The sequence below is a fragment of the Plecotus auritus genome, assembly GCF_963455305.1.
Source record: "Plecotus auritus genome assembly, chromosome: 1".
Lineage (NCBI taxonomy): Eukaryota > Metazoa > Chordata > Mammalia > Chiroptera > Vespertilionidae > Plecotus > Plecotus auritus.
This window is the reverse complement of record NC_137770.1, coordinates 72,907,582-72,930,610: the sequence shown is the minus strand read 5'-3', so window position 1 is coordinate 72,930,610 and position 23,029 is coordinate 72,907,582. Positions and strand designations below refer to the sequence as shown.

General features: G+C 43.6%; 2 protein-coding genes and 1 pseudogene across 5 annotated transcripts; 1 reads left to right on the top strand and 2 right to left on the bottom strand.

The window, feature by feature from the left end:
- Positions 1-1,574: 1,574 nt before the first annotated feature.
- Positions 1,575-13,434, bottom strand: CCDC32 (coiled-coil domain containing 32). Of its 3 annotated transcripts, none has more exons than XM_080675785.1 (4): positions 13,311-13,434; positions 11,610-11,865; positions 6,462-6,618; positions 1,575-2,315 (listed from the first exon to the last, which is right to left on the bottom strand). In XM_080675785.1, the coding sequence occupies exons 2-4, from the start codon at positions 11,851-11,853 to the stop codon at positions 2,177-2,179; spliced, it is 540 nt and encodes a 179-aa protein (XP_080531911.1). In that variant the 5' UTR covers positions 11,854-11,865; positions 13,311-13,434; the 3' UTR covers positions 1,575-2,176. The 3 variants fall into 3 exon arrangements, with proteins under 3 accessions (XP_080531911.1, XP_080531913.1, XP_080531912.1); XM_080675787.1 differs by having other exon boundaries at positions 13,307-13,368; XM_080675786.1 differs by having other exon boundaries at positions 13,090-13,356.
- Positions 9,051-10,042, bottom strand: LOC308254196 (MICOS complex subunit MIC27-like; annotated as a pseudogene). The gene is made up of 2 exons: positions 9,693-10,042; positions 9,051-9,459 (listed from the first exon to the last, which is right to left on the bottom strand). The product of its transcript is annotated as an MICOS complex subunit MIC27-like (transcript).
- A 5,699-nt stretch (positions 13,435-19,133) lies between the features above and the next one.
- RPUSD2 (RNA pseudouridine synthase domain containing 2) lies at positions 19,134-22,850 on the top strand. The gene is made up of 3 exons (XM_080675657.1): positions 19,134-19,787; positions 20,946-21,242; positions 21,933-22,850. Exons 1-3 carry the CDS (start codon positions 19,161-19,163, stop codon positions 22,665-22,667), a joined length of 1,659 nt encoding a protein of 552 aa, XP_080531783.1. The 5' UTR covers positions 19,134-19,160; the 3' UTR covers positions 22,668-22,850.
- The last annotated feature ends 179 nt before the right edge of the window (positions 22,851-23,029 follow it).

The following is a 23,029-nucleotide window of genomic DNA, read 5'->3' as shown; positions in this document are numbered from 1 at the left end:
CAATAGATGAGTAAATAAAAAAGCTGTGGTGTATTTATACAATGGAATACTCCTCAGGCTTAAAAAAGAAGGAAATTTTGCCTTTTGTGACACCAGGGAGGGACCTGGAGATTTTTATGCTAAGCAAAATAAGCCAGTCAGAGAAAGACAAATAACATATGATCTCACTTAAATGTGGACTCTAATGAACAAAATAAACTGGGTCCTTCACAAAATTGAAACAGAGACATGGATACATCGAACAGGCTGACAACTGTCAGAGGGGAGGAGGATTGGGGGGCTGGATGAAAAAAGGTGAAGGGATTAAGCAAATATCCTATATAATAAAAGCCTAATATGCTAAGTGTCCAGTCATCTGGTCATCTGTTCAACCAATCAAAGCATAATATGCTAATGATATACTAAGGCCACTCAACTGCTCACTATGACATGCACTGACCACCAGGGGGGCAGACAGTCAACCTGTCACTATGACGTGCACTGACCACCAGGGGGCAGACGCTCCAACCGGTAGGTTAGCTTGCTGCTGGGGTCCGGCTGATCAGGACTGAGACAGGCAAGACACGCCCTGGAGCCCTCCCATGGTCCCTCCCCTGCTGGCCAACCTCCTGCGTCCCTCCCTGGCCCTGATCGTGCACCTGTGGGGTCCCTCGGCCTGGCCTGCACCCTCTTGCAAATCTGGTGCCCCTCGGGGGATGTCAGAGAGCCGGTTTCGGCCCAATCCCACAGGCCAGGCCAAGGGACCCCACTGCTGCACAATTCGTGCACCGGGCTTCCAGTATATATATATACACACACACAAACACACAACAGTGTGCTGATAGCGGAGGGGAAAGAGGGTAGGGGTAAGTGGAGGTGGGCAAAGGGGGGATAAATGGGGATGGAAAGAGACTTTACTTTGGATGATAGGTGCACAATAATGTTTTTTTGAGTTGTATACTTGAAACCTGTATGGTTTTGTGACCCAAAGTCACCTCAATAAATTCAATTTAAAAGAAAAAAGAGCAAATGTTCTCTGAAGATTTGTATGGCCACCCTGCTCATCATTAGGGACTAGGAACCTGTTATCCAGGAAGAAGCTCCATGGAGCTGTGGCCTCAGAAATGTACCCCTCAGAGCACCGAGGTTTGGCTTGTCAGAGGGCACATGTTAAAAACAGAAGGCTGACAAGTTACCAGCTCACCTGCATAGGCATGCTTTTGTTTTTACCTCCCCACTGCCTGGTAGCATCTCTCCGGGAAGAATCAGGTCAATTGCACCACACATACAGCTGTTCTGATGAGAAAAAGTTATATATGGACAACACCATCTGAACAAGAGCACCATAAATAAGGAGGGAAAGCACAGGCTCATCCAAAAAAGCTGCTACTAGTAGCAAGCAGGGAACATTCAAGCAGTGGTGTCAAATACCAAAACCATATTTGCAAGTCTAATTTGGAACTTAGTCCTTTATAAGTGCAGGAGGAAGTTAGGGGAGAAACCACTCATGAAATTTAAAAATACATACACACACATACACACCTTTTCACATTTCTTTTGTCCATTTTCCCCACAAAAAAACAAATCAGACAAAGAAAAAGCACAGGCTCTTTTACTAAAGTCCTCATATTTATTGTGGACTCAGAGAAGCCCCAAATAGGGCTTGGATTTAAGGAGGCAGACTTCACTTTCTTTGGCCCACTCACCCCTGACAAGTTACCCAGGGAATGCTTGGGACACAGGTAGGAAAATCCAGAAGAGGCAAGGATAAATATGGCTCACTTAACTTAAACATACACAAAGGCATCAGCTGCTCCACATACATTTACACCTGGGTCCTTCACTAGATTCTCGGTAGATTCTCGGTACACTTCTCACCTGCACCACCAGAGCTCGAGCAAGCTGTGAGACATACAGGAAACCGGTATTTTGATCCAGCATGCACTGGGTCAGTCACTTCATCCAAGACAGACACACATTCCAGGCCCAAGCAAGTCCTCAGGTACCCACAGCTGTTTGCTTTGTGGAGTGGAAGTTGGGCTTTGCCCCTCCAGAGTTTTCTCCTTGCTGATACTGCCACTGAGCTCCCCACTTCCCTCTGGACTCAAGACAGCTGCTCCACGCAAGCGTGTGTGTGTGTGTGTGTGTGTCTACTTGTCTATCTGTGTCTGTCTGTCTGTCCATATGTGCGTGTAATTTATTGTTCTGCTGCTCCTGGCTCATCCCCAGCCACTGGCTTCTCCACCTGTGACTCTGGCGGAATCAGATACTGGACCTCCTCTGTACTGATGGCCACCTTATCTGGCTGGAGCCACCTCTTGAAATGTTCCAAGGTGCTAGAAAAGAGCAAGAGAAAGGGTGACTGCATCAGACCAGGATGATTAATTACTTAATGATTATCTCAGTTACTCAAATACTGCCTTCCCACCCACAACCAATTTCTTCCTACAACTGTTTTTCATTGCTAACGCGGGGAGAAGACGATACTCCTCTGACAGATGTGCATCCTGGCAGCTCCCAGGCATAATTTACCCCCTGGTGGGCACTTGGCTATAAGCAGCATCAGACCCCCTTGGAATGCAGAGCCTCTGAAGGCTTGATGAGAACAGCTGAAGAGCTAATGCCTCAGTCCTGTCTTTTTTTTTTCCCCTCAAAAGAGGAGAGAAACTGTCAAGGGGAGAAAACATTGCAATAAATACCAAATTATTAGGCAAAAAACCGAGCATCTTGCAATGTCATACCTGAGATAGTCTGAGACTCAATTATGCTTAGTTGCACTGAGAGCAACTTTGTTTATGGGCTTTTTGTTTGTTTAGTTCACCCTATAGCAAGTCCCCAAGATAGAAACACTGGAACAGCAGTGCCCCCATAAAGGAATGACCACCACGCCAGAGGGCCCTTTTTGGTTTGGATCTGTGCGGAAGGGAGAAGTGGTCTCCTCCCCACCTTCCTTAAGTACCCAGGATTCTCACTCTACAGCCATTAACATCCACAGTAAAATATAAATGACCAGAAATAATGTTAACCACATTCTATGCTCTTCAATAGCACAAAGTCTTACTAGTAAGCCAAGAAATTAAGCCATAACCAGCAGATCTAAGACATCTGTCAGGGATGGGGATTCATGTTGTGCACAGTTGGATTGCTCAGCCATGACTCCCTTGCCAAAAGCATGAAGAGGGTGGCCTTCCTGTAGGTGAAGAACCACACAATCCCCTACAAAATGGCCTCTGTTTAAAACATAAACTTTGAAGTTTGAAAACAAATGCATATATACTGTTTCCTGGTGCTTGCTCTGAACAATGATAGAAGTTTTCCCACTGATGTAGGCTCGGGGGAGTAACAGCCCAGCTCAGGGGACTAAGATGCTACACAGGCATTTAATCTTCACCTACCACACTTTTCATAGAATTATTTCAATTATTTCTTTTTTAAAATATATTTTTATTGATTTCAGAGAGGAAGGGAGAGGTGAGAATCATTGATTGGTCACCTCCTGTACGCCCCCTATTGGGGATTAAGCCCGCAAACCAGGCATGTGCCCTGACCAGGAATCAAACCCTGACCTCCTGGTCGACCCTCAACCACTGAGCCATGCTAGCCGGGCTCAATTATTTCTATAGAGAAGGGAAAACCACATTATCTTAGCTATTGATAAATACACAGAAATGTTAACGAGCCTTGGTGCTGATTTGATTTTAAAGAAAAAGAATTCTTAGTTGGGAATTAGGCAGAAGAAAGTTTTATCTTTCCTTCTTAGAGCTGGAAAGGAAGGAAATATTCAAGGGGAGAGAAAACACCGAATTATTAGTGAGTCAGGAATCTGTGTATCTTCAAGTCTTTTGTATTTGGGGCAGTTTAAAGCTCAATTGGATTGTGCCTTTGGATACAGAAAAGAGCAAAATTTGTATTATTTTTCTGAACCTGAGAAGGTAGCTGGCCTGACCTTAGATGCCACACCGATTTCTGAAGGATCTCAGGGAATGCTGATTTGGTATTTAATATAATGTAAGTGAAGGTACTTTGCAAATTAAAAAATAAAATGTATGAAGTTTTATTCACATACTGCCCACAATTTCAGCAGCAATATCTTCATCTGACACAATGGGACTCTCAAAATCATGTTAAAGATACGTTGTAAACTTGGATTAAGTCGTATTCCCCTCAAGACCTTTTGTTAAAATTAAAGTTGTTACTCCCCTCACTGATCTTATTTTGAATAAGTTGTTACTGAACTTTAAAATTCTGTTAGCACCCTGGCCGGTGTGGCTCGTTGGTTGGACATCGTCCCATGTACCAAGGGTCGCTGGTTCAATTCCTGGTCAAGGGCACATGCCCCAGTTGTGGGCTCAATCACAGTAAGGGGGCGTGCAGGATGTAGCTGATTCATACTGTGCTCTCACATCATCGATGCTTCTCTCTCTCTCTCTTTCCCTCTTTCTCTAAAAATCAATAAACTGCCCTAGCTGGTTTGGCTCAGAGGATGGAGCATCGGCCTGCGGACTGAGGGGTCCCAGGTTCGGTTCCAGTCAAGGGCATGTACCTTGGTTGTGGGCACATCCCCAGGGGGGGTATGCAAGAAGCAGCTGATCGATGTTTCTCTCTCATGGATGTTTCTAACTCTCTATCCCTCTCCCTTCCTCTCTGTAAAAAATCAATAAAATATATATATTTTTTTAAAAGTGAGAAAAATAAATAAATTAATAAAAATCAATAAACTAGTCTTTAAAAATAAATAAAACTATGTTAGGAAGAATAATATTAATAACTAGAGGCCCAGTGCACGAATTCGTGCACAGGTGGGGGTCCCTTGGCCTGGCCGGTGATTGGGGCTGATGGTGGGGGGGGGCGCCCAGCTGGCCAGGGGGAGGGACCATGGGAGGTTGGTTGGTGGCCAGGGGAAGGGACATCGGGAGTTCGGCCAGCCATGGGAGATTGGCCAGCCGTGGGAGATTGGCTGGCCGTGGGAGGTTGGCTGTGGGAGTGCACTGACCACCAGGGGGGCAGCTCCTGCGTTGAGTATCTGCCCCCTGGTGGTCATTGCGCATCACAGCAACCAGTTGACCAGTTGTTCGGTTGCTTAGGCTTTTATATGTATAGATAGCTAACACTTATATAGCACTTACCATGTATCAGGCACTGTTCTAAGAACTTTACACACAGTAACTCGTTAAACCTTCACAATAACTTTATGAGGTTTCCTCTGCTTTACAGAGGAGGAAACTGAGGCACACACAGCTTTCTTACCCAAGAACATACAACCACTAAGTGGCAGAGCCATTTTCCTGGTGTCAAGCATTCCCTGCTTTGTGGCAGAATGCTCTCTCTCCTTTCTGCATCTGGCCCACCTGCAGGTACTGTTCAAGTCCTGCCTCCTTCCTTGGCACAAACACCAGAGCCCAAAGGGAGCTCAATGGTCTCTCAACTCCTAAAGCATGTTCTATCATTTCTTCTCATCTGGCTCTTCTCTCATGCTGCCTCATATTATTATGTACGTCTTTATACCTATTTGTCATCTCTCCCTAACTAGTTACAAGGACAAAAAAAAAGAGCGTGTTAAACTTCCTTACACCCCAGCCCCAAGACACCAGGCACAGTGCCTTCACTCAGTAGATGCTTAAGAAAATCATTCATTTACTCTACACCCATTTGAGTGGCTAGAACAGCCGTGAGCAAACTAGGGCCCGCGGGCCGGATCCGGCTGTTCTATCCGGTTCTCTTGCTCTCCCCTCCGCTCCTTTACTTTGTATTTATATTGGTTCACACAAACACTCCATCCATGCTTTTGTTCCGGCCCTCCGGTCCAGTTTAAGAACCCATTGTGGCCCTCGAGCCAAAAAGTTTGCCCACCCCTGGGCTAGAATATGACAGAAACTCTGTAAGGCAACAGAGATTTGGAGATAAGAAGACATAGTTCCAGTTGTTGATTGATTACTACTTTCTCAAGTGCTTTATGTACTTGCACTTAAAAATGCAGACAATGACCCTGGCCGGGTGGCTCAGTTGGTTGGAGCATCATCCTCTACACCAAAAAGGTTGCAGGTTTATTCCAGATCAGGTCACATACCTAGGTTGAGGGTTTAATTCCTAGCTGGGGCATGTATGGGAGGCAACTGATTGTTTCTCTCTCTCTCTTCCTTCCTCTCTCCCTTTCTGAGAATCAATAAAAAATATATCTGAGTGTGAGGATAAAAAATTTTTTAAAAAAAGATGGCAATGTTTTATCCTCAACTACATCCAATCTGTGATCAAGATGTGGCTGGGGAGTATTTGCCTTTTGGCAAAAATACCCTTTCTCAAAAATCTGCTGCTGTACTAAGAGCAAATAGAGCAAACTGACAAAGGATGATTTTAACTCAGACGCTGATGTTGATATCAACTAATATCTCAACTCACATGTCACTCTCCCTGAATTCTTTAGAGAAAAAGAAATGCGCACATAAAACAGACTGTCACCTAGAACTGGCCTGGGAATCACTTACCTCTCATCAGAATCAAGTCCATCCACGAAGAACTCTGATGCTAACTTTTCCTGGAGGAACCGATCCCAGCATTCCTTCTTGGCTTGGGCCAGGGTTCGAAGCATGTCCTTAGAAGTCACTTCCTGATTTAAACCTTTGATTCTTCTCAGTTTATTCTCTAAAGAGAGAAGAAATGGAGCTTAACAAGGAAAGTGAATATGAAATGAAACTAAATTTTAAATGCAAATGCCAACTTCAAAAATTCTCTGACTGATGAGTACATCCACACTCTCTACAAAAAAAAAAAAAAAAAAAAAAAAAAAAACCCTAATTTTTTAAGGAGGGCAGATAAAGAGAAATGTACAATTTTCCTTTTCCTGCACAATGTTTTCACTCTACATTGCACCATATAAATGTTTAACCCCAGAAAAGGGAAAAACCATAGGTTCTCATAACAAATTGATAGCATGTTTTCTTTGAAGTCACAGAAGCCCAGCAGGTATCTCTCTAAGGAATGCTTGTTTTCCCTGGCTTGACATGTGTATACTCTCATCTTTTTTTAACTCCTTGAAAATAGTTTCTCTGAGGAGTAAATGGTTTTTCTTTTTGTTACAGTGACATAAAGTGGTTGCCAAACCTCATGAAAAAGACTTAAGAGAAAATGATGAGAGATCCAATGGTTCATTAGACATTAAAATTGACTTGATAAGAACTCAATAAGAGACTTGTAAGATTTCTATGTGTGATTAAATTCTTGGTTAAAGAGAAGGAATCTCCCAACATTTTTTAAAGTTGCTCAACTTCGGGCCTGGATGTTGGAGCCTAATAAAAACAAACATCTTGTAATCTCTTTGAGAGTGGTCCATATGGCTTCATGATGATAGATGTTTAATTACTCTTATTTGCATTTCAAGTGTAACTGTTGAGAACAGATATCCCCTTTTGAAGATTACAAGAGAGGGTATCACCATGTACCTTCTGCCTTTGTTTAGTCTTGCCTTCAACTATAATAAATGGGTAAATGATAGCTTTTAGGGATGGTGAACATCAAGCCCAGAACCAATGGAAACTTTATAATTTACAATCCTGTTTTCATTTCTAAACTAGAGGCCCGATGCATGAAAATTTGTGCAAGAATAGGCCTTCCTTCCCCCAGCTGCCGGCACCAGCTTCCCTCTGGCACCTGGGACTTGGGCTTCCCTACTCCGGCCGCCGGCAGGCACCCGGGACCTGGGCTGGCTTCCCTCAGGCTGCTCGCAGGCACCTGGGACCCGGGCTGGCTTCCCTCTGGCCTGGCTTCGTGAGGAAGGACGTCCGGAATGACGTCCAGAAGGACATCCGGTCTAATTAGCATATTGCCCTTTTATTATTATAGATAAGCCACATCAGCTAGCATCTACTGATCAAAACAATAAGTACCTTCTGTTGATGCAAGTTACCTCCAAGCGCTCACCCATGTAAAACACCTGTAAAATATTTGAGGAATTTTTTTCTCCTTGAGGATATGAAAAGAATTACGTACATCTCATGTTGAATTGACTAAGGTTTTAATCGGTGATCTTAGTGAATTATCCTTGATACAGTTTATTTGGTAATAAAAACAATCTTTATATTGTCTGGCCTTGGCTGTCAAGGTGGAAGGTGCTCTTTTGGGCTGGAAAAGGTCTTCCCCTCTCTGAGTGTGCTGAGTCCATGATCAGGTGTGATCTAAGTTGGGCAGGCAGAAGCAGGTGCCATTACATACTCCAAACCTGCCTGAAATTGTCTCCCAAACTCTGCCATAGGAGCCAGAAATGGTTCTTATTTTCCTCAGAGAAGGAAATTTTAATCATCATCTTATCGGATTTTAGAAAATATCACGGGAATTTTAACTTTCTGAACCAATCAAAAGCATCACTGAATCCATGAAAGCTTCTTTTTTTTTAAATATATTTTATTGATTTTTTACAGAGGGGAAGGGAGAGGGATAGAGAGTTAGAAACATCCATGAGAGAGAAACATCGATCAGCTGCCTCCTGCACACCCCCTACTGGGGATGTGCCCATAACCAAGGTACATGCCCTTGACCAGAATCGAACCTGAGACCTTTCAGTCTGCAGGGCGACGCTCTATCCACTGAGCCAAACCGGCTAGGGCAGCTTCTTTTATTTTGTCATAAAATATGGATATTTTATTCCAGCTCTGGGAAATAAAAAACACATCCTTCCATACACCATTCTAATTTAGCTGACATTAATTACAAAAAACTAAAGCACATATACCTAGTGTATATGTATAAGTATTTATATACACATACATGTTTCTTCAAATTTTAGTCTCATAAGTGTTCACATATTCACTCTATTTTTTGTTTTTATAAACACCCTTGAAAGTCATCAAATGCATCCTAATACTACTGCCTCTTGACCAATCATTTAATAGTATTTGGATTGTGTTTGCTGTGTGTGTTTTAAACACTTATGTGATTGGCCAAACTATACATTAGAAGATCTAAAGGATAAACTTGTTTTAAGTTATACTCTATGTGTCACAGTTACTCATTACATGATCTTTTTCGTCATTATTTGAAACTTCACACATCTGTAGTTCTCTATTAGACTAGTTCAGCTTCTACTGCTGTACATCTATATCTACACCTTCTAGATGGGACTGCTTGTGATCCATGTCAGGCATAAACTGTGTAGCACCTGAGGTGAATTCTGATTTGGTCTTTGTTTCAGAGCTGAGTTCTGTGGGCAAAGAAACTGAGTGTTTCAAGTCGTGAGTTGTTTTTGCAGGTAATTCTATTTCAATAGAGCTTCTGAGCTTTGTTTTTTCTTTAGGTTCAGGAAGTGATTCTTTTTTGGTGTTTTTGTTTGTTTTTTCCATAACAATTTATCTGCTTCACAAATTTTCTGGCTTGTACCATATGCCTTTTTTCTAGTTACCTTTGCAATTGTTACAGACTGAACTGGACAATAAACAGTTGCTCCTAAAGTGGCCAGTCCCAGTGGAGAACCAATTTTCTTGAATCTAGAACCTTTTGCCCTAACTGGTTTGGCTCAGTGGATAGAGCTTCACCCTGCAGACTCAAGGGTCCCAGGTTCGATTCCGGTCAAGGACATGTACCTTGGTTGCGGGCACATCCCCAGTAGGGGGTGTGCAGAAGGCAGCTGATTGATGTTTCTCTCTCATTGATGTTTCTAACTCTCTCTCCCTCTCCCTTCCTCTCTGTAAAAAATCAATAAATATATTTAAAAAAAAATCTAGAACCTTTTCTTGCTGAAACCAAGCCTGCCAATCCTAAAACCAATTAGTCCAGTTTTCAGAAGAAAATTCTGCGGTGGATTCTTCAGATAAACATATGCCTCTTTTCCAAATTGTACTGTATCCATTATCCCACTTTCCACAAGGACATAAACATCCTTGCACCAGCCAATATCAGGACCAGCTGCAGTGTGGATGGAGCCAAAGCCCACTTGTCAATTACCAGGCTGCTCTTCAACATATTTAGAGTGGAGAGGTGGTTTCACTAGCTCCTTTTTGGATTCCTCTTCTCTGGCTGCATGCACACATATAAACGCAAACATCAGACTTGCAGGTATAGTTGTCAGCTTTCCCATCCTAGCGGCCACCATGTCTGTAACCCATGAGAGTTTCTTATAACCCTTGGGCACAGAGCACCAACAAGTCAAAGGATCTGGTTTTTTAGTTTTCTCAGAATGTTGCTTCTTCTCCTTATCATCATTAAACAGATGTTCTGACTACCACAAAACAGAACTGCCAACCTACTCAGCCATGGTCATAGCCTATCTTTGGTGGCTTCCTGAGAATCTCACATTATACCCTCATCTTTCTCATTATCCATCATTCCACCTGTTTTTTTCATATCTTTTCCTCCAATACACAGTTAACAAAATTCCTTGTTTTTCCAAGGTATTTCTCAGCAATTATGTAAACTCTATTCTGATTCTTCTTTCTAGCCTTTCTTAAAAGCTTCTTCTTCCTGAATTGCCTTTTCTTCCTTAAACAATTATTCCTAGGTTTGGTTTTGTGACACGTAAATGGGTCTCATGTATGTTTAATAATAAAAATATACTACAATTTTAAAGCATTGCGATTACTACCCTCAACTGATATTTCTCTTTTCCCTAGCATGGAACAATCTGAATCTCTTTCTTGTGTATTTAGTCTTTCTAAATACTTACACTTAAGGCCATAGGACAGGATAGTGAAGATATGTTCAGGAAATATTAAAAAAATAAAATAGCTAACAAGAGGCAGAATGAATTTTATGTCAACATGTTCCCATTCCAACAATCAATCTATCTACTATAACAGGTTTTCAAACTGTAGCATCATAAATCCACCTTTTAGGATAGCATAAGATTTTATATTTTTGAGTTATTTGAATATATGAGCCACCAATAGTAGGCAAGAGGGTCTATAGAATGCCAAGAAATAAAGCAGAATTTATTTTTTTAAATATATTTTTTTATTGATTTCAGAGATGAAGAAAGAGGGAGAAAAAGAAACATGGATGATGAGAGATCATCGACAGGCTGCCTCCCGCATGCCCCCTACTGGGGATTAAGCCTGCAACCAGGCATGTGCCCTTGACTGGAATCGAACCTGGGACCCTTCAGTCCGCAGGCCGACGCTCTATTCACTGAGCCAAACCAGCCAGGGCATAAAGCAGAATTTAGATATAACATAGGTAAGAGTTTGCAAAGACCATTTTAATCCCTATGTACAAGGAAAATGGGGTCCTTCCCACAACCAACCTGAAACAACCCCTATACTTACTTACATGTGGTGAGGACAAAAAGAAATTTTTTTAAGAACAGAAAACCACCCTGGCTGATGTGGCTCAATGGTTAGACTGTCAGCCTGTGCACTGAAGGGTTCTGACTGGATTCCCAGTCAAGGGCATAATACCTGGGTTGCAGGTTGGATCCCCAGACCCGGTTGGAGCCTGTGTGGGAGGCATCCAATTGATGTGTCTTCCACATCAATGTTTCTCTCCTGATCTCTCCCTCCCTTCCACTCTCTCTAAAAATCAATGGAAGAAATATCCTTGGGTGAGAATTTAAAAAAAGAACAGAAAACTAGTTTTAAGGTAAAGGAACTTCAACAAGCATCTTTAAAACCATCAATTTATTATTTTTTAAAAAAAACCATCTAACTTACCTAAAGATGCTAAATACACTTCTGAATCCTGCAAGGGAGCCCAAGGCTTTATAGCTGGCTGAGTAGCAAAGTCCGGGGCCTCCCTCTGGGGTGTGCTTGCAGGATAAGAATCCATAAAGGAGTCTGAGAAGGCATTTTTGGCACCATCCTCTTGGTCAGGATTTGGCAGACAGGAACATATTTCAGCCCAAAGATCTGGGCCAGATTTTGTAGCTGCAGAGTCAATGCTTTCAAACATTTTCATTTGGAATTTGAGCTGAAAAAACAGAAGCTCAAGTGAGCAAGGCTTTAAGGATACAGTATAAGTATGTAGTATTCAGATGTATGTTTACCCATTGAAGGTAATAGGCTTTTAAGAACTTTAACAAAATTTAAAATTTCTTCTATTAGGTTTCTGTGTTAGAGATAAAAAGATGACAAAAAGGTAATTGGGTTCCTCTTCTGGCTCTGCACCCAAGTTGTTTTCATAATGAAGTTTGTCTTCAAAAATGGAATTTCTACAAACCAGATACAAAAGGATAAATACTGGATAATGCCACTTATATAAGGTGCCTAGTGCAGTCAAATTCATAGAGACAGAAAATTGAACAGTGGTTTCCAGGAGTTTTTGGAATGGGGGAATGGGAGTTATTGTTTAATGGGTACAGAGTTTCAGTTTGGGGAGTTCTAGAGATGGGTGGTGGCGATAGTTGCATAACAATGTGAATGCCTCTGAACTATATATCTAAAAATGGTAAAAATGGCAAATTTTACTTTTGTATGTTTTTAAAATACACACACACACACACACCCCACAGGTGCATGCACATTTCATGACATTTCCAGTGAAGACAATCAGCTTGCACTTTTCTCCAAAAAAGCTCCCAAATTCAACAATTCTGCCCTCAGCTAATTAAATTCCGTTTTCAATAAGGTACTAAAGGTCTTGCACAGTTCCATATACACAAGTGCTGCTTGGTGAAAAGTGTCTCTCAGAGAGCACTGTCATATGCAAAGGCCCATTTGCTCATTATAGGTAGAAGTTGGGCTTTTGTTCTTATTTTAATAGAAACACTAATAGACATTTTCATCATTTTGCAGATGAAGAATCTGTAGGATCTGAGGATCAGAAGGGTAATTACTGATATATGGTGAATCCTTGATTGGAAACCAGACCAGTGCCGCTCCAAAATCCATACTTTTACCAGATATCATTCTGCCTGATTGGGAATATACTGAAAGTAGCCCTAGCAGAGGTAGGTAGGTGGAGGGCTCCACACAGCACCTGGAGGCTTTCATAACTCTCTAGTCTTACAGGATGGGCCTTTTAGATTAGGAAGGCTGCCAACAGAAAGGTCTGAATAATTCCAATTCTAGGAGAGCCCAACGAGTGCAAGGGCTCAGAAGTAAACGGGACAGGTACGTCACGGCAGCCCTGAATGAACTAATGCCAGGGGGCACAATGAACCCCCACCCCCATCCCAAAATCGTTTAAACGCACCCAAAACAAACATTTTCTCACACTGGAGCCCGGTCCCCCGCCCCTCCTAGGAAGTCCAGAACAGCGCAGGGAAGTTGAGTGGCCAGACGGGCCTCAGTCACTCTGGCCTCCAGGACAGGCTGGGCGAGATGAGTCAGGATCCGAGGCCTCCCTGCGGTATTCCAGGATGAGGCCGGAACCGGGGATACAAAATGCTGGGCCCCCCGCCCCTCCTCACCTACCGCAACAGCCTGCCCTGCAGCGCAAACCCTCGGCTCAGCTCAGTCTGCGGCAGCCGGAAGAAATGGTGGGCGGAGTCTCCGAGTGACGGATCCTGAAAATCCTCCAACCACCGCCGACCTGGCGATGTTCTGTGCGTGGATAGGTCGAGTGGATAAGGAAGTGAGCAGCTGAGTGCAAGGAAGCGGGTCGGGGGTGGGGGGGCCGAGCCTGTTGTTGCCGGGAAACGGTGGAGCCAAGTATCCCGGCCCCTCTTATCCCTGGAGCTAGATGGATTCCACTTATTCCTGGGTGTTCCAGCCGCGCGGACTGTGTCCTCCGCCCATCCCCTGCTTGGATGAGAAAGCCCGGTTTTCAAGGCCTTTGATTTTGCTTGGTTCCCTGAGCAAGTTCACCTCTTCAGCAATTGTCTGGGCCGATTTTGTCTCCAAAAATTTCAGCCCTTCGCTACCCAAGTTAGAGCACATGGGGGCTTTATGGGGTAGGAGGAGACTTCGTCCCTTACAGGAGACCCTTGTCCCATTCATGTTATGAAGCTTTTCCTCATTCATTTAGTCAATAGCCAAATTCCTGCTGTGTTCTAAACATTGTGTTAAGCGGGAATTCAAGACAGACTCGGTATGGGTCCCGGAGGTCTTCACAGCTTAGTGTAAGAGGGTGCGTCAGGGTGCAGACAACTTTACAAATAACAGCAAATAGTTGTAGAGGATATAACAGAAGTGTAGCCAGAGCACATAAAGGTCTTGGGAGGTGTGTGTCAGAAACACTTTTTAAAAGGAAGCGACCTTTGATATCTTTTAGGGATTATCAGTAGGCTGAGATGCAACTCTTCCTCGCCCCTACAACCCCAATTTCCAGAGCTGGTTACTCCTAAAAGGACGTGCGGAAAGACATTAGCCAACCATCAGTAGAAGAAACTTGGCTTATGATATAGTGTCTAGATGTGTCCAAAGTAAATTAATGTGGCTATGATGTTAATAACTACCAATATGTGAAAGGAAACTATAAGGTACTCACATTTATAACCATTCTTAGAATGTGCAAACAGAAGGACGTGGAAAGCAATGAGGTTACCAAAAAAAAAAGGAACTTATAGCAGGCAAGATTTTGACAGTGCTTATTTATAGGGAATGAATGAGGGGAGTGGAATCTCCCACGGAAGGATCCCGAGCCCTCCAACTACCATCCTATGTAACATGAGTCTGGCAGCATCTGATTCACAGAATGGGGCAGTCTCATAAGCTTATGGATGCTTCATCAAACTACTCCATGGCCAGTATGGACATTTTAATTATGTTGATTCTACCAATACATGGCCTTTTCTTCCACTTGTTTATATCTTCTTCTATCTCTTTTTTCAACGTTCTGTAGTTTTCCCACGTACAGGTCTTTTACCTCCTTGGTTAAGTTTATTCCTAAGTATCTTACTTTTTTTTTGTTACAATGGTAAATGGGATTGTTGTTTTTTTTAATTTTCTTTCTGAGAGTTCATTATTGGTGAATAAAAATACCATTGATATCTGGGTGTTAATTTTGTATCCTGCTACACTGTTGAATTCATTTACTAAATCTAGTTTTTTGGTGGATTTTCTATGTACAGTATCATGTCATCTGCGAACAATGACTGTTTTACATCCTCCTTTCCAATTTGGATGTCTTTTATTTTTTCTTCTTGTCTGATTGCTGTAGCTAGGACTTCCAATACTATATTGAATAAAAGTGGTGAAACTCTGTCTTGTTCCTGTTCTTAGGGAAAATGGTTTTAGTTTTTGCCCATTGAGTATGATTGAAATGACCTGCTAGAATGGCTACCATCAATAAATCAACAAACAAGTGCTAGCAAGGATGTGGAGAAAAAGGAACCCTACTACATTTTTTTCAATGTTCTGCTGGTGGAAATGCAGACTGGTACATTTTTTTCAACGTCCTGCTGGTGGGAATGGAAAACAGTGTGAGTTCCCCCAAAAAATTAAAAGTGGAACTGCCATTTGACCCAGTGATCCCACTTCTAGGAATATATCCTAAGAAGCCTGAAATACCAATCAAAAAGAAAATATGCACCCCTATTTCATAGCAGCATTATTTATAATAGCTAAGATCTGGAAACAGCCAAAGTGCCCATCAATAGATGAGTGGATAAAAAAGCTGTGGTACATTTACCCAATGGAATACTATACAGCTGTAAAAAAGAGGGATTTCAGATGGACCTGGAGAGTATTACGCTGAGTGAAATAAGCCAGTCAGATAAAGACAAATACCACATGATCTTGCTTATATTTGGAATTGAATGAACAAAACAAACTGACAAACAAAATACACGTAGATCCAGAGATATGGAAGCATGCACCAGACTGATGAATCTCAGAGGGAAAGAGGAAGGGGGAGGAAGACATTTACTGAAGAACTTACATGCATATATGCATAACTCATGGACACAGACAATAGTGGGGTGAAGGCTTGGGGAGGGGGCGGGAGTGGGGAGGAAGGGGTCAATGGGGGAAAACAGGGGACATCTATAATACTTTAACAATAAAGATAAAGAAAAACAAAACTACTCCATGGTCTCTCGACTCACTTATGTCCTTTTCTCTGATTTCCTGCTCACCAAACAAACTTGGCTGTTTACAATAGCCAAGATATGGAAGCAACCTAAGTGTTTACCAGTAGGTGAGTGGATAACGAAGATGTGGTATATAAATACAATGAAATATTACTTGGCCATAAAAAAGAATGAAATTTTGCCATATGCAAAAACATGGATGGACCTAGAGGGTAGTATCCTAAATAAAATAAGTTAGAAAAGGACAAATATCATTTATTTCACTTACCTGTGGAATCTAAAAAACAAAATAAACAAGCAAACAAAACAGAAACAAACTCATGGAAACAAAGAACATTTTGATGATTGTCAGATGGGGGGGGGTAGGGGAAAGGGTGAAAAATGGGAAAGGATTAAGTTGTGCAAATTGTCCTGGCCAGTGTGGCTCAGTTGGTTGGGCATCATCCAGTGCACGGAAAGATTGCCGGTTCAAGGTTCAATTCCCAGTCAGGGCATTTGTTCAATTCCCGGTCAAGGGCATATACCTCAGTTGCAGGTTCCCCAGCCCTAGTAGGGGCATGTGTGGGAGGCAGCCAGTCAATGTGTATCACTCATGTGGATGTTTCTCTCTCTCCCCCTCCTCCCTCCCTTCCATCTCTCCCTAAAAATCAATGGAAAAAATATCCTCAGGTGAGGATGAAAAAAAATTTTTTAAGATCTACAAATTGCCAGTTATAAAAATAGTCACAGGGATGTACAGTACAGTTTGGGGGACATAGTCAATAATATTGTAATCCTACATAATAAAAGCCTAATATGCAAATCGACCAAATGGCAGAACAACAGGTGGAATGACTGGTCTCTATGATGCGCACTGACCACCAGGGGGCAGACGCTCAATGAAGGAGCTGCCCCCAGCCCGCAGGCCCCAAGTCAGCCAAGGTGGATGCCAGCAGGGGCCCCCCAATCACCCCACTGTTCACCCTGCAGATCAGCCCTGATCACTGGCCAGGCCTAGGTTCTCTACCCGTGCACAAATTTCATGCACCAGGCCTCTAGTATTGTAATAACTATGTATGGTATCAGATGGGTACTAGACTTACCAGGGCAATCACTTTGTAAGTTATGTGTCTAATCATTATGTCCTACACCTAAAACTAATATAATTTTGTATGTCAATTGTAATTTAAAATTTTAAATATTATTTTTAAAGAACACAAAACATATTGGACTCTAACTTAACAACAGTGCAGTTAGAACAAATATGTTTTTTATTTGTATTCTCTATTTGCCTATGCCTTCACTGAAATCAGTGTTAGGGTTTAGCTGGTGACGGAGGCCATGAAAGAATTCACAATTGAGAAAAGATAGATGCAGGGAGGAAATTTATTTTACAGGGTGGGGAAGAAAAAGTGGCTTGCACTTTTAAGCAGTTACTATTGCTAAGTGACAAGGAAGGAAGTAGGACTGTGTTGAAGTTAAGCAGATACCAGGGTGGTTGTCTTGAAAAGTTACAGTTTGTTTGCTTTCCAGGAGAGAGTCCGGCAGATATCCTAAGGAGGTGTCTTATCAGTATTTTCCCCAGCCTGTAAAACATGCTTAGAACAAAAGTTATGAAGAGTTCAAAAGAGGCTTTTCTGAAAGGGATGGGGGAGACAATTTTCTACTAACTAGAGACTCCTTAGTGTGAATTATCCCGGAGTTAAAACAGCAGGGAGGATGGGGTGCAAGAATGCAACTTAAAGAGTATAGTCTTATCTTGTCCCACAGTTTGAATAGAGGAACTGTTTGAATCAGAAGAGCCAACAATCTTGGGGTTTAATTACCAGATACTTCTCATAAATTGTGGAAAGGCCACAACAAAGAAAAGGAGAGGACTTTTTCTGTCCTTACAATCAGGAGCCATGTCTTTCTAACCTCTGTACCTCCAAAGCCAAGTGATGCCTGGCAAATGTTCAAAATTTGTTGGTATATGAATGTTTGGATTAGAGCCCACCCATGGTCAAGAACCACATTGAACTGGAGCTAGAACTTGTAATTCCCTCTTTTCTCCCTTCTTTAAGTTGTGATCACGGTGATTCTTTTGGAATGGAGACCAAATCATATCACGCACCCCTTCCCAAAAAAACTCTATGATGATTTCCCATTACTCTTAAATTACTTAAATCCTTATCACAGTAAGTTAGTTGGAGTTCTTAGTTCAAACCACAGAACTCATTCTAGCCAGTTTAAACAGTAAGAGGAATTGATTAAAGTTGCTCTGTCCAATAGAAGTTTCTATATCTGAGTTGTCCAATATAGTGGCCACTGGCTTTATGTGTCTATTGAGCTCTTGAAATGCAACGTGTGCAACTGAATAACTAAAATTTAAGTTTTATGTCATTTTAATTAATTTAAATAGCCACAGGTATCTAATGACTACTCTATTGTACAGCACAAGATTAAAAGATAGTAAGTAGGCCGAAACCGGTTTGGCTCAATGGATGGAGCGTCGGCCTGCGGACTGAAGGGTCCCGGGTTCGATTCCGGTCAAGGGCATGTGCCTTGGTTGCGGGCACATCCCCAGTGGGAGGTGTGCAGGAGGCAGCTGATCGATGTGTCTCTCTCATCGATGTTTCTAGCTCTCTATCCCTCTCCCTTCCTCTCTGTAAAAAATCAATAAAATATATTTAAAAAAAAAAAAAAGATAGTAAGTAGTTCAGGAAATCTTGAGATGGGCCAGACAGTAAGGCTTGGGGTCTATGGAGCCAGGAGCAGTGTCCTAACCTCACTGAGGAACTGTTCAAGGAACACCACATTGCCACTGCAGCTGGCATTGCTGACTGGGAACTGGGCACAAGAACCTCCCCCACTGCTAGCCCCCCAAATCAAATGCCTCCAATACTATCTTGTCAGACACGATGCTTGCTTCCTCTGCTGTGTGCCTCGGGTACCAAAGGCTTTGCCTGACGGGTAGAGCCCAGAGGATACACCAATGTGCAAGATGCAAGGGAAGCTGGGAAGAGCTTGATTCTTTAAAAGTATACAACACAATGCTTAAATATTCCTAGCATTTTGGAATTTAGCACTCTGTTTTGTTTTAAAGTCTGTTTGTTTTCAATATGTTCCTTTGAGGAGCTTTTCCATACCCAAGGAAGTTTAAGTATATCTACATGAATTCAATGCTTTTGGTGAGTCTTCCTCACAGCCTCTCAACTCCCCACTCAAGTCATTCAACTCCCTTCGCTGTCCCCACCTCGCACTGGGCCTCGTTGATTGGCTGGTGCTGAGTGACGTCTTCAGATCGCGACCCAGCAGTGGCGCCCGCGTGGTTATGAGACTGAGCGGCTGCAGGTGGCTCCAGGGTCTTGTGCAGGGGTGTTTGAGCCTCCCGTGCCTCAGCATTGCCAGGACTTGGGGTGGCCGAGGAGGCCGGATGGCGGAAATGCTCTCCACCGGGGCGGAGGCGGCGAGCGAGCTGAGGGTTCCGGCTCAGCAAAACGGAGACGCGGACGGCGACGCGAGGGACGAGCGACCTCCAGGGCGCCCGGAGCCGGCAGCCGCGGGAGTGGAGTTGGCCCCGGGGTTAGGGAAGCAGGTCACAGGGAGCGAGGAGCAGGCCCCGGCTGTAGCGCCGGGCCCGGGCAAGCGCAAGAAGCGACGGGGCGCAACCGGGGAGCGCGTAGTGCCGCCACCGAAGAAGCGGCGGGCAGGGGTGAGCTTCGGCGATGAACACTTTGCAGAGACCAGCTACTACTTCGAGGGCGGCCTGCGCAAAGTGCGGCCCTATTACTTTGACTTCCGAACCTACTGCAAAGGCCGCTGGGTGGGCCACAGCTTGCTGCACGTCTTCAGTACTGAGTTCCGAGCCCAGCCCTTGGCCTACTACGAGGCCGCGGTCCGAGCAGGGCGCCTGCACCTCAACGAGGAGCCGGTCCAAGACCTCAGCATTGTGCTCAAGGTGGAGTACTGATGGGGCCGGTCGGAAGGGGACCAGGAAAGGGGCAGGGATTTTTTCCCCTGAGTTAGTGGACCTAGGTACTGGAGTAAAATCGGGGTAATTCCGAGGCTTTCTCGCTTTCACTTCAAACAGTCTTTAAGCCCTCTCCTCCCACCCCATCTCCGCAAGTAGCCTCAGTGCTTCAAAAACACTGTTTTCTTGTTTCCAAAGCATAGAAGTTGGAATTCTTGTGGCTCCTTTTATGCAGTCTGTTCCACTGGACGGACATTGATCACTTTCTATTTTGCATTGTGGATCTCTGTACAAATAGTACAGTAGAAGCTATAATTTATGTCTCCTTACTGGGTACAGAGTTAGGCATTTTGAGTACTTTAACATTTAATTTTATCGATTGCCTTTTGGGGTAGGTATTGCCACCTCATTTTACCTGTGAGGGAACTAAATAAAGGTAAACCTCACAGAGGTAAGGCAACAGTGTCACCTCCAAAGCCTGTGCTGTTATAACTACTTAAATTATTTATTATAGAGACTAAGATGATAGAATTGTGAACTGTCAGGGATAAAGACTAGAGCTGTCTAGCCCAGTGCTTTGACCCTTCTTTAAAATGCCTTCACAGCTAAGAGGTACCAGACACCCCTGGCTCACCAGGTTGTGAAGGGAGACAAGGCGATCCCAATATTTGGGGAATGAGTGGCTTGAATCCACTCTCCCATCCCAATTTTGAAAAGCAAGCTGTCTGGTCTAGCTGTCACATTTTATAGATAAGGAAACTAAGGCTTAGAGAAGTTAAGTGAAACTACCTTTAAATATAATGTTATTGTAGAGAAAAATACAAATAAGCAAAATAAAAAACCATCCATAATCTCATCACCTGGAGATGAGAGAAAATACAAATAAGCAAAATAAAAAACCATCCATAATCTCATCACCATTAACCTTTTTGTGTCTTATCCTTCTAGATCTTTTTCAGTGCCTGCTATCTGTCTGTCTGTCTGCATTTTTACAAAATGAGTATGCACTGTGCATACCGCTTTTTGTGTAAGGATATACTTTGACCATTCTTTTGTGTCAGTAAATAAGAGAGGAAGCTGTGTGTGAAGTTGAGTGATTATAGGTTGCTGGTCCCTGGGCTGAACAATTGCCTATGTCATCGGCAGGACAATGACTTCTTACGGAACACAGTGCACAGGCATGAGCCACCAGTCACAGCAGAGCCTATCCGCCTGCTGGCTGAGAATGAAGACATGGTGGTTGTAGACAAGCCTTCTTCCATTCCTGTCCACCCCTGTGGCCGCTTCCGACACAACACGGTCATCTTCATCCTGGGCAAGGAGCACCAACTTAAGGAGCTACACCCACTGCATCGGCTCGACCGCCTTACCTCAGGGGTCCTCATGTTTGCCAAGACAGCAGCTGTTTCGGAGAAGATACATGAGCAAGTTCGGGACCGGCAGGTGAGCCTGGCTTTTGTTTCACGGCGGTCACTTTCTGGGCTCACAAATGCTGTGTCAGAAGGGCAACACTGACTTCTATCTGAAGTGGGCCTTCGTATTTTTCTGGCCAGTCTTCCTACCTTTAGGGAGGTCAACACCTAAAGTACCAAAAACAGGTTATTATCTCTTAATGTTTCAAGAGATTTTTTAGAGATGGCATATACTGCCTATCTTGGTAGTTAGCTCTTTTGAAGTTTTAAAGTGCCAACAGGCTGAGCAAGGTTTTTAAGGTTTTGGGGAGAGCCTCTTTGGTGGAAAGATTGTGAATGAAATTAGAAGAGGCTTGGGTAGAATAATTAAGTGGTACTGAGTGTGGTCTTGAGACATGTAATCCTGGATCTGATTATGATACATTTATTGAGTGCTGACTGTATATCAGACTAAGTACCAAGTACATTAGAGCCTAACTTACTGAATCCTTATAACAGCCCTTTGAGGTTAATGCTTTTCTAATCTCACTTTTTCTAGACAAGTTAATGGTATTTAAAGAGGCTAAGTAATGTACTCAAAATCATGAAACTGGCAAATGGTGGAGGTGGGGTTTGCATCCTCTTCTGCCTGGCACTGTTACATTCCTCACCACTTGCAATGGGTCTGGGCTTCATGAGTTTAGGTTTTGTGCTGATTTTCTCCCTCTTCCCTCCTGTGTAGCTGGAAAAGGAGTATGTGTGTCGGGTGAAGGGAGAGTTCCCCTCCAAGGAAGTGACCTGCAAGGAACCCATCCTGGTAGTATCTTACAAGGTAGGGGTGTGCCGTGTAGATACTCGGGGCAAACCCTGTGAGACAGTGTTCCAGAGACTGAGCTACAACGGCCACTCCAGTGTGGTGCGGTGTCGGCCGCTCACAGGTCGCACTCACCAGATCCGAGTCCACCTCCAGTTCCTGGGCCACCCCATCCTTAATGACCCCATCTACAACTCAGTGGCCTGGGGCCCCTCCCGGGGCCGGGGTGGCCACATTCCCAAGACAGATGAGGAACTGCTGCGGGACCTCGTTGCAGAACACCAAGCCAAACAGAGCCTGGACGTGCTAGATCTCTGTGAAGGTGATCTGTCCACAGGACTCACAGACTCTACAGCTCCCTCCTCAGAGCTGGGCAAGGACCACCTAGAAGACTTGGCTGCATCTGCTCAAAAGATGGATGGAGTACTTGAGGCAGCCCCTCAGGATCTGGACACAAAGGCCCTGGCACCAGGGAATGCAGCTGAAACAGATGTTGTGAATCAAGAAATAGACCCCCTCTGTGCAGAGTGCCGACTGGTGCGACAGGACCCCTTGCCCCAGGACCTTGTGATGTTTCTGCACGCCCTGCGTTATAAAGGGCCAGGTTTTGAGTACTTTTCACCCATGCCTACCTGGGCACAGGATGACTGGCAAGAGGACTGAGAGCTGTGGCAGGATTACTTCTTGGGTTGGAAGAAGCCATGGAGTAGGAACTGACCTCATTCGGCTGGTACTCAAATGTTTCTATAAGGAGTAAAGTTGGGCACTTAAAGGAACTGCTTATACTTGCTACCGCCAGCTAGTTTGGGAACTTTTTGGTTTGTAAATATATACCTTTTATACCTTACACCTTGTGTGTCTGGTTTTCTTACTGCTTTTTTTCTTTGTATATATTTTTATTGATTTCAGAGAGGAAGGGAGAGGGAGAGAGAGATAGAAACATCAATGATGAGAGAGACTCATTGATTGGCTGCATCCTGCATGCCCACTACTGGGGATTGAGCCTGCAACCCAGGCATGTGCCC

What these genes read in the sequence shown, in the direction of transcription:
- RPUSD2 (XM_080675657.1), top strand. Translation starts at nt 19,161, where the DNA reads ATGAGACTGAGCGGCTGCAGGTGGCTCCAGGGTCTTGTGCAGGGGTGT. An exon ending in ACCTCAGCATTGTGCTCAAG is followed by an intron (nt 19,788 to 20,945) that starts GTGGAGTACTGA and finishes TGTCATCGGCAG; the next exon opens with GACAATGACTTCTTACGGAA. An exon ending in AGCAAGTTCGGGACCGGCAG is followed by an intron (nt 21,243 to 21,932) that starts GTGAGCCTGGCT and finishes CCTCCTGTGTAG; the next exon opens with CTGGAAAAGGAGTATGTGTG.
- CCDC32 (XM_080675785.1), bottom strand. Translation starts at nt 11,853, where the DNA reads ATGAAAATGTTTGAAAGCATTGACTCTGCAGCTACAAAATCTGGCCCA. An exon ending in AGTGTATTTAGCATCTTTAG is followed by an intron (nt 6,619 to 11,609) that starts GTAAGTTAGATG and finishes TTCTCTCTTTAG; the next exon opens with AGAATAAACTGAGAAGAATC. An exon ending in GGACTTGATTCTGATGAGAG is followed by an intron (nt 2,316 to 6,461) that starts GTAAGTGATTCC and finishes GCTCTTTTCTAG; the next exon opens with CACCTTGGAACATTTCAAGA.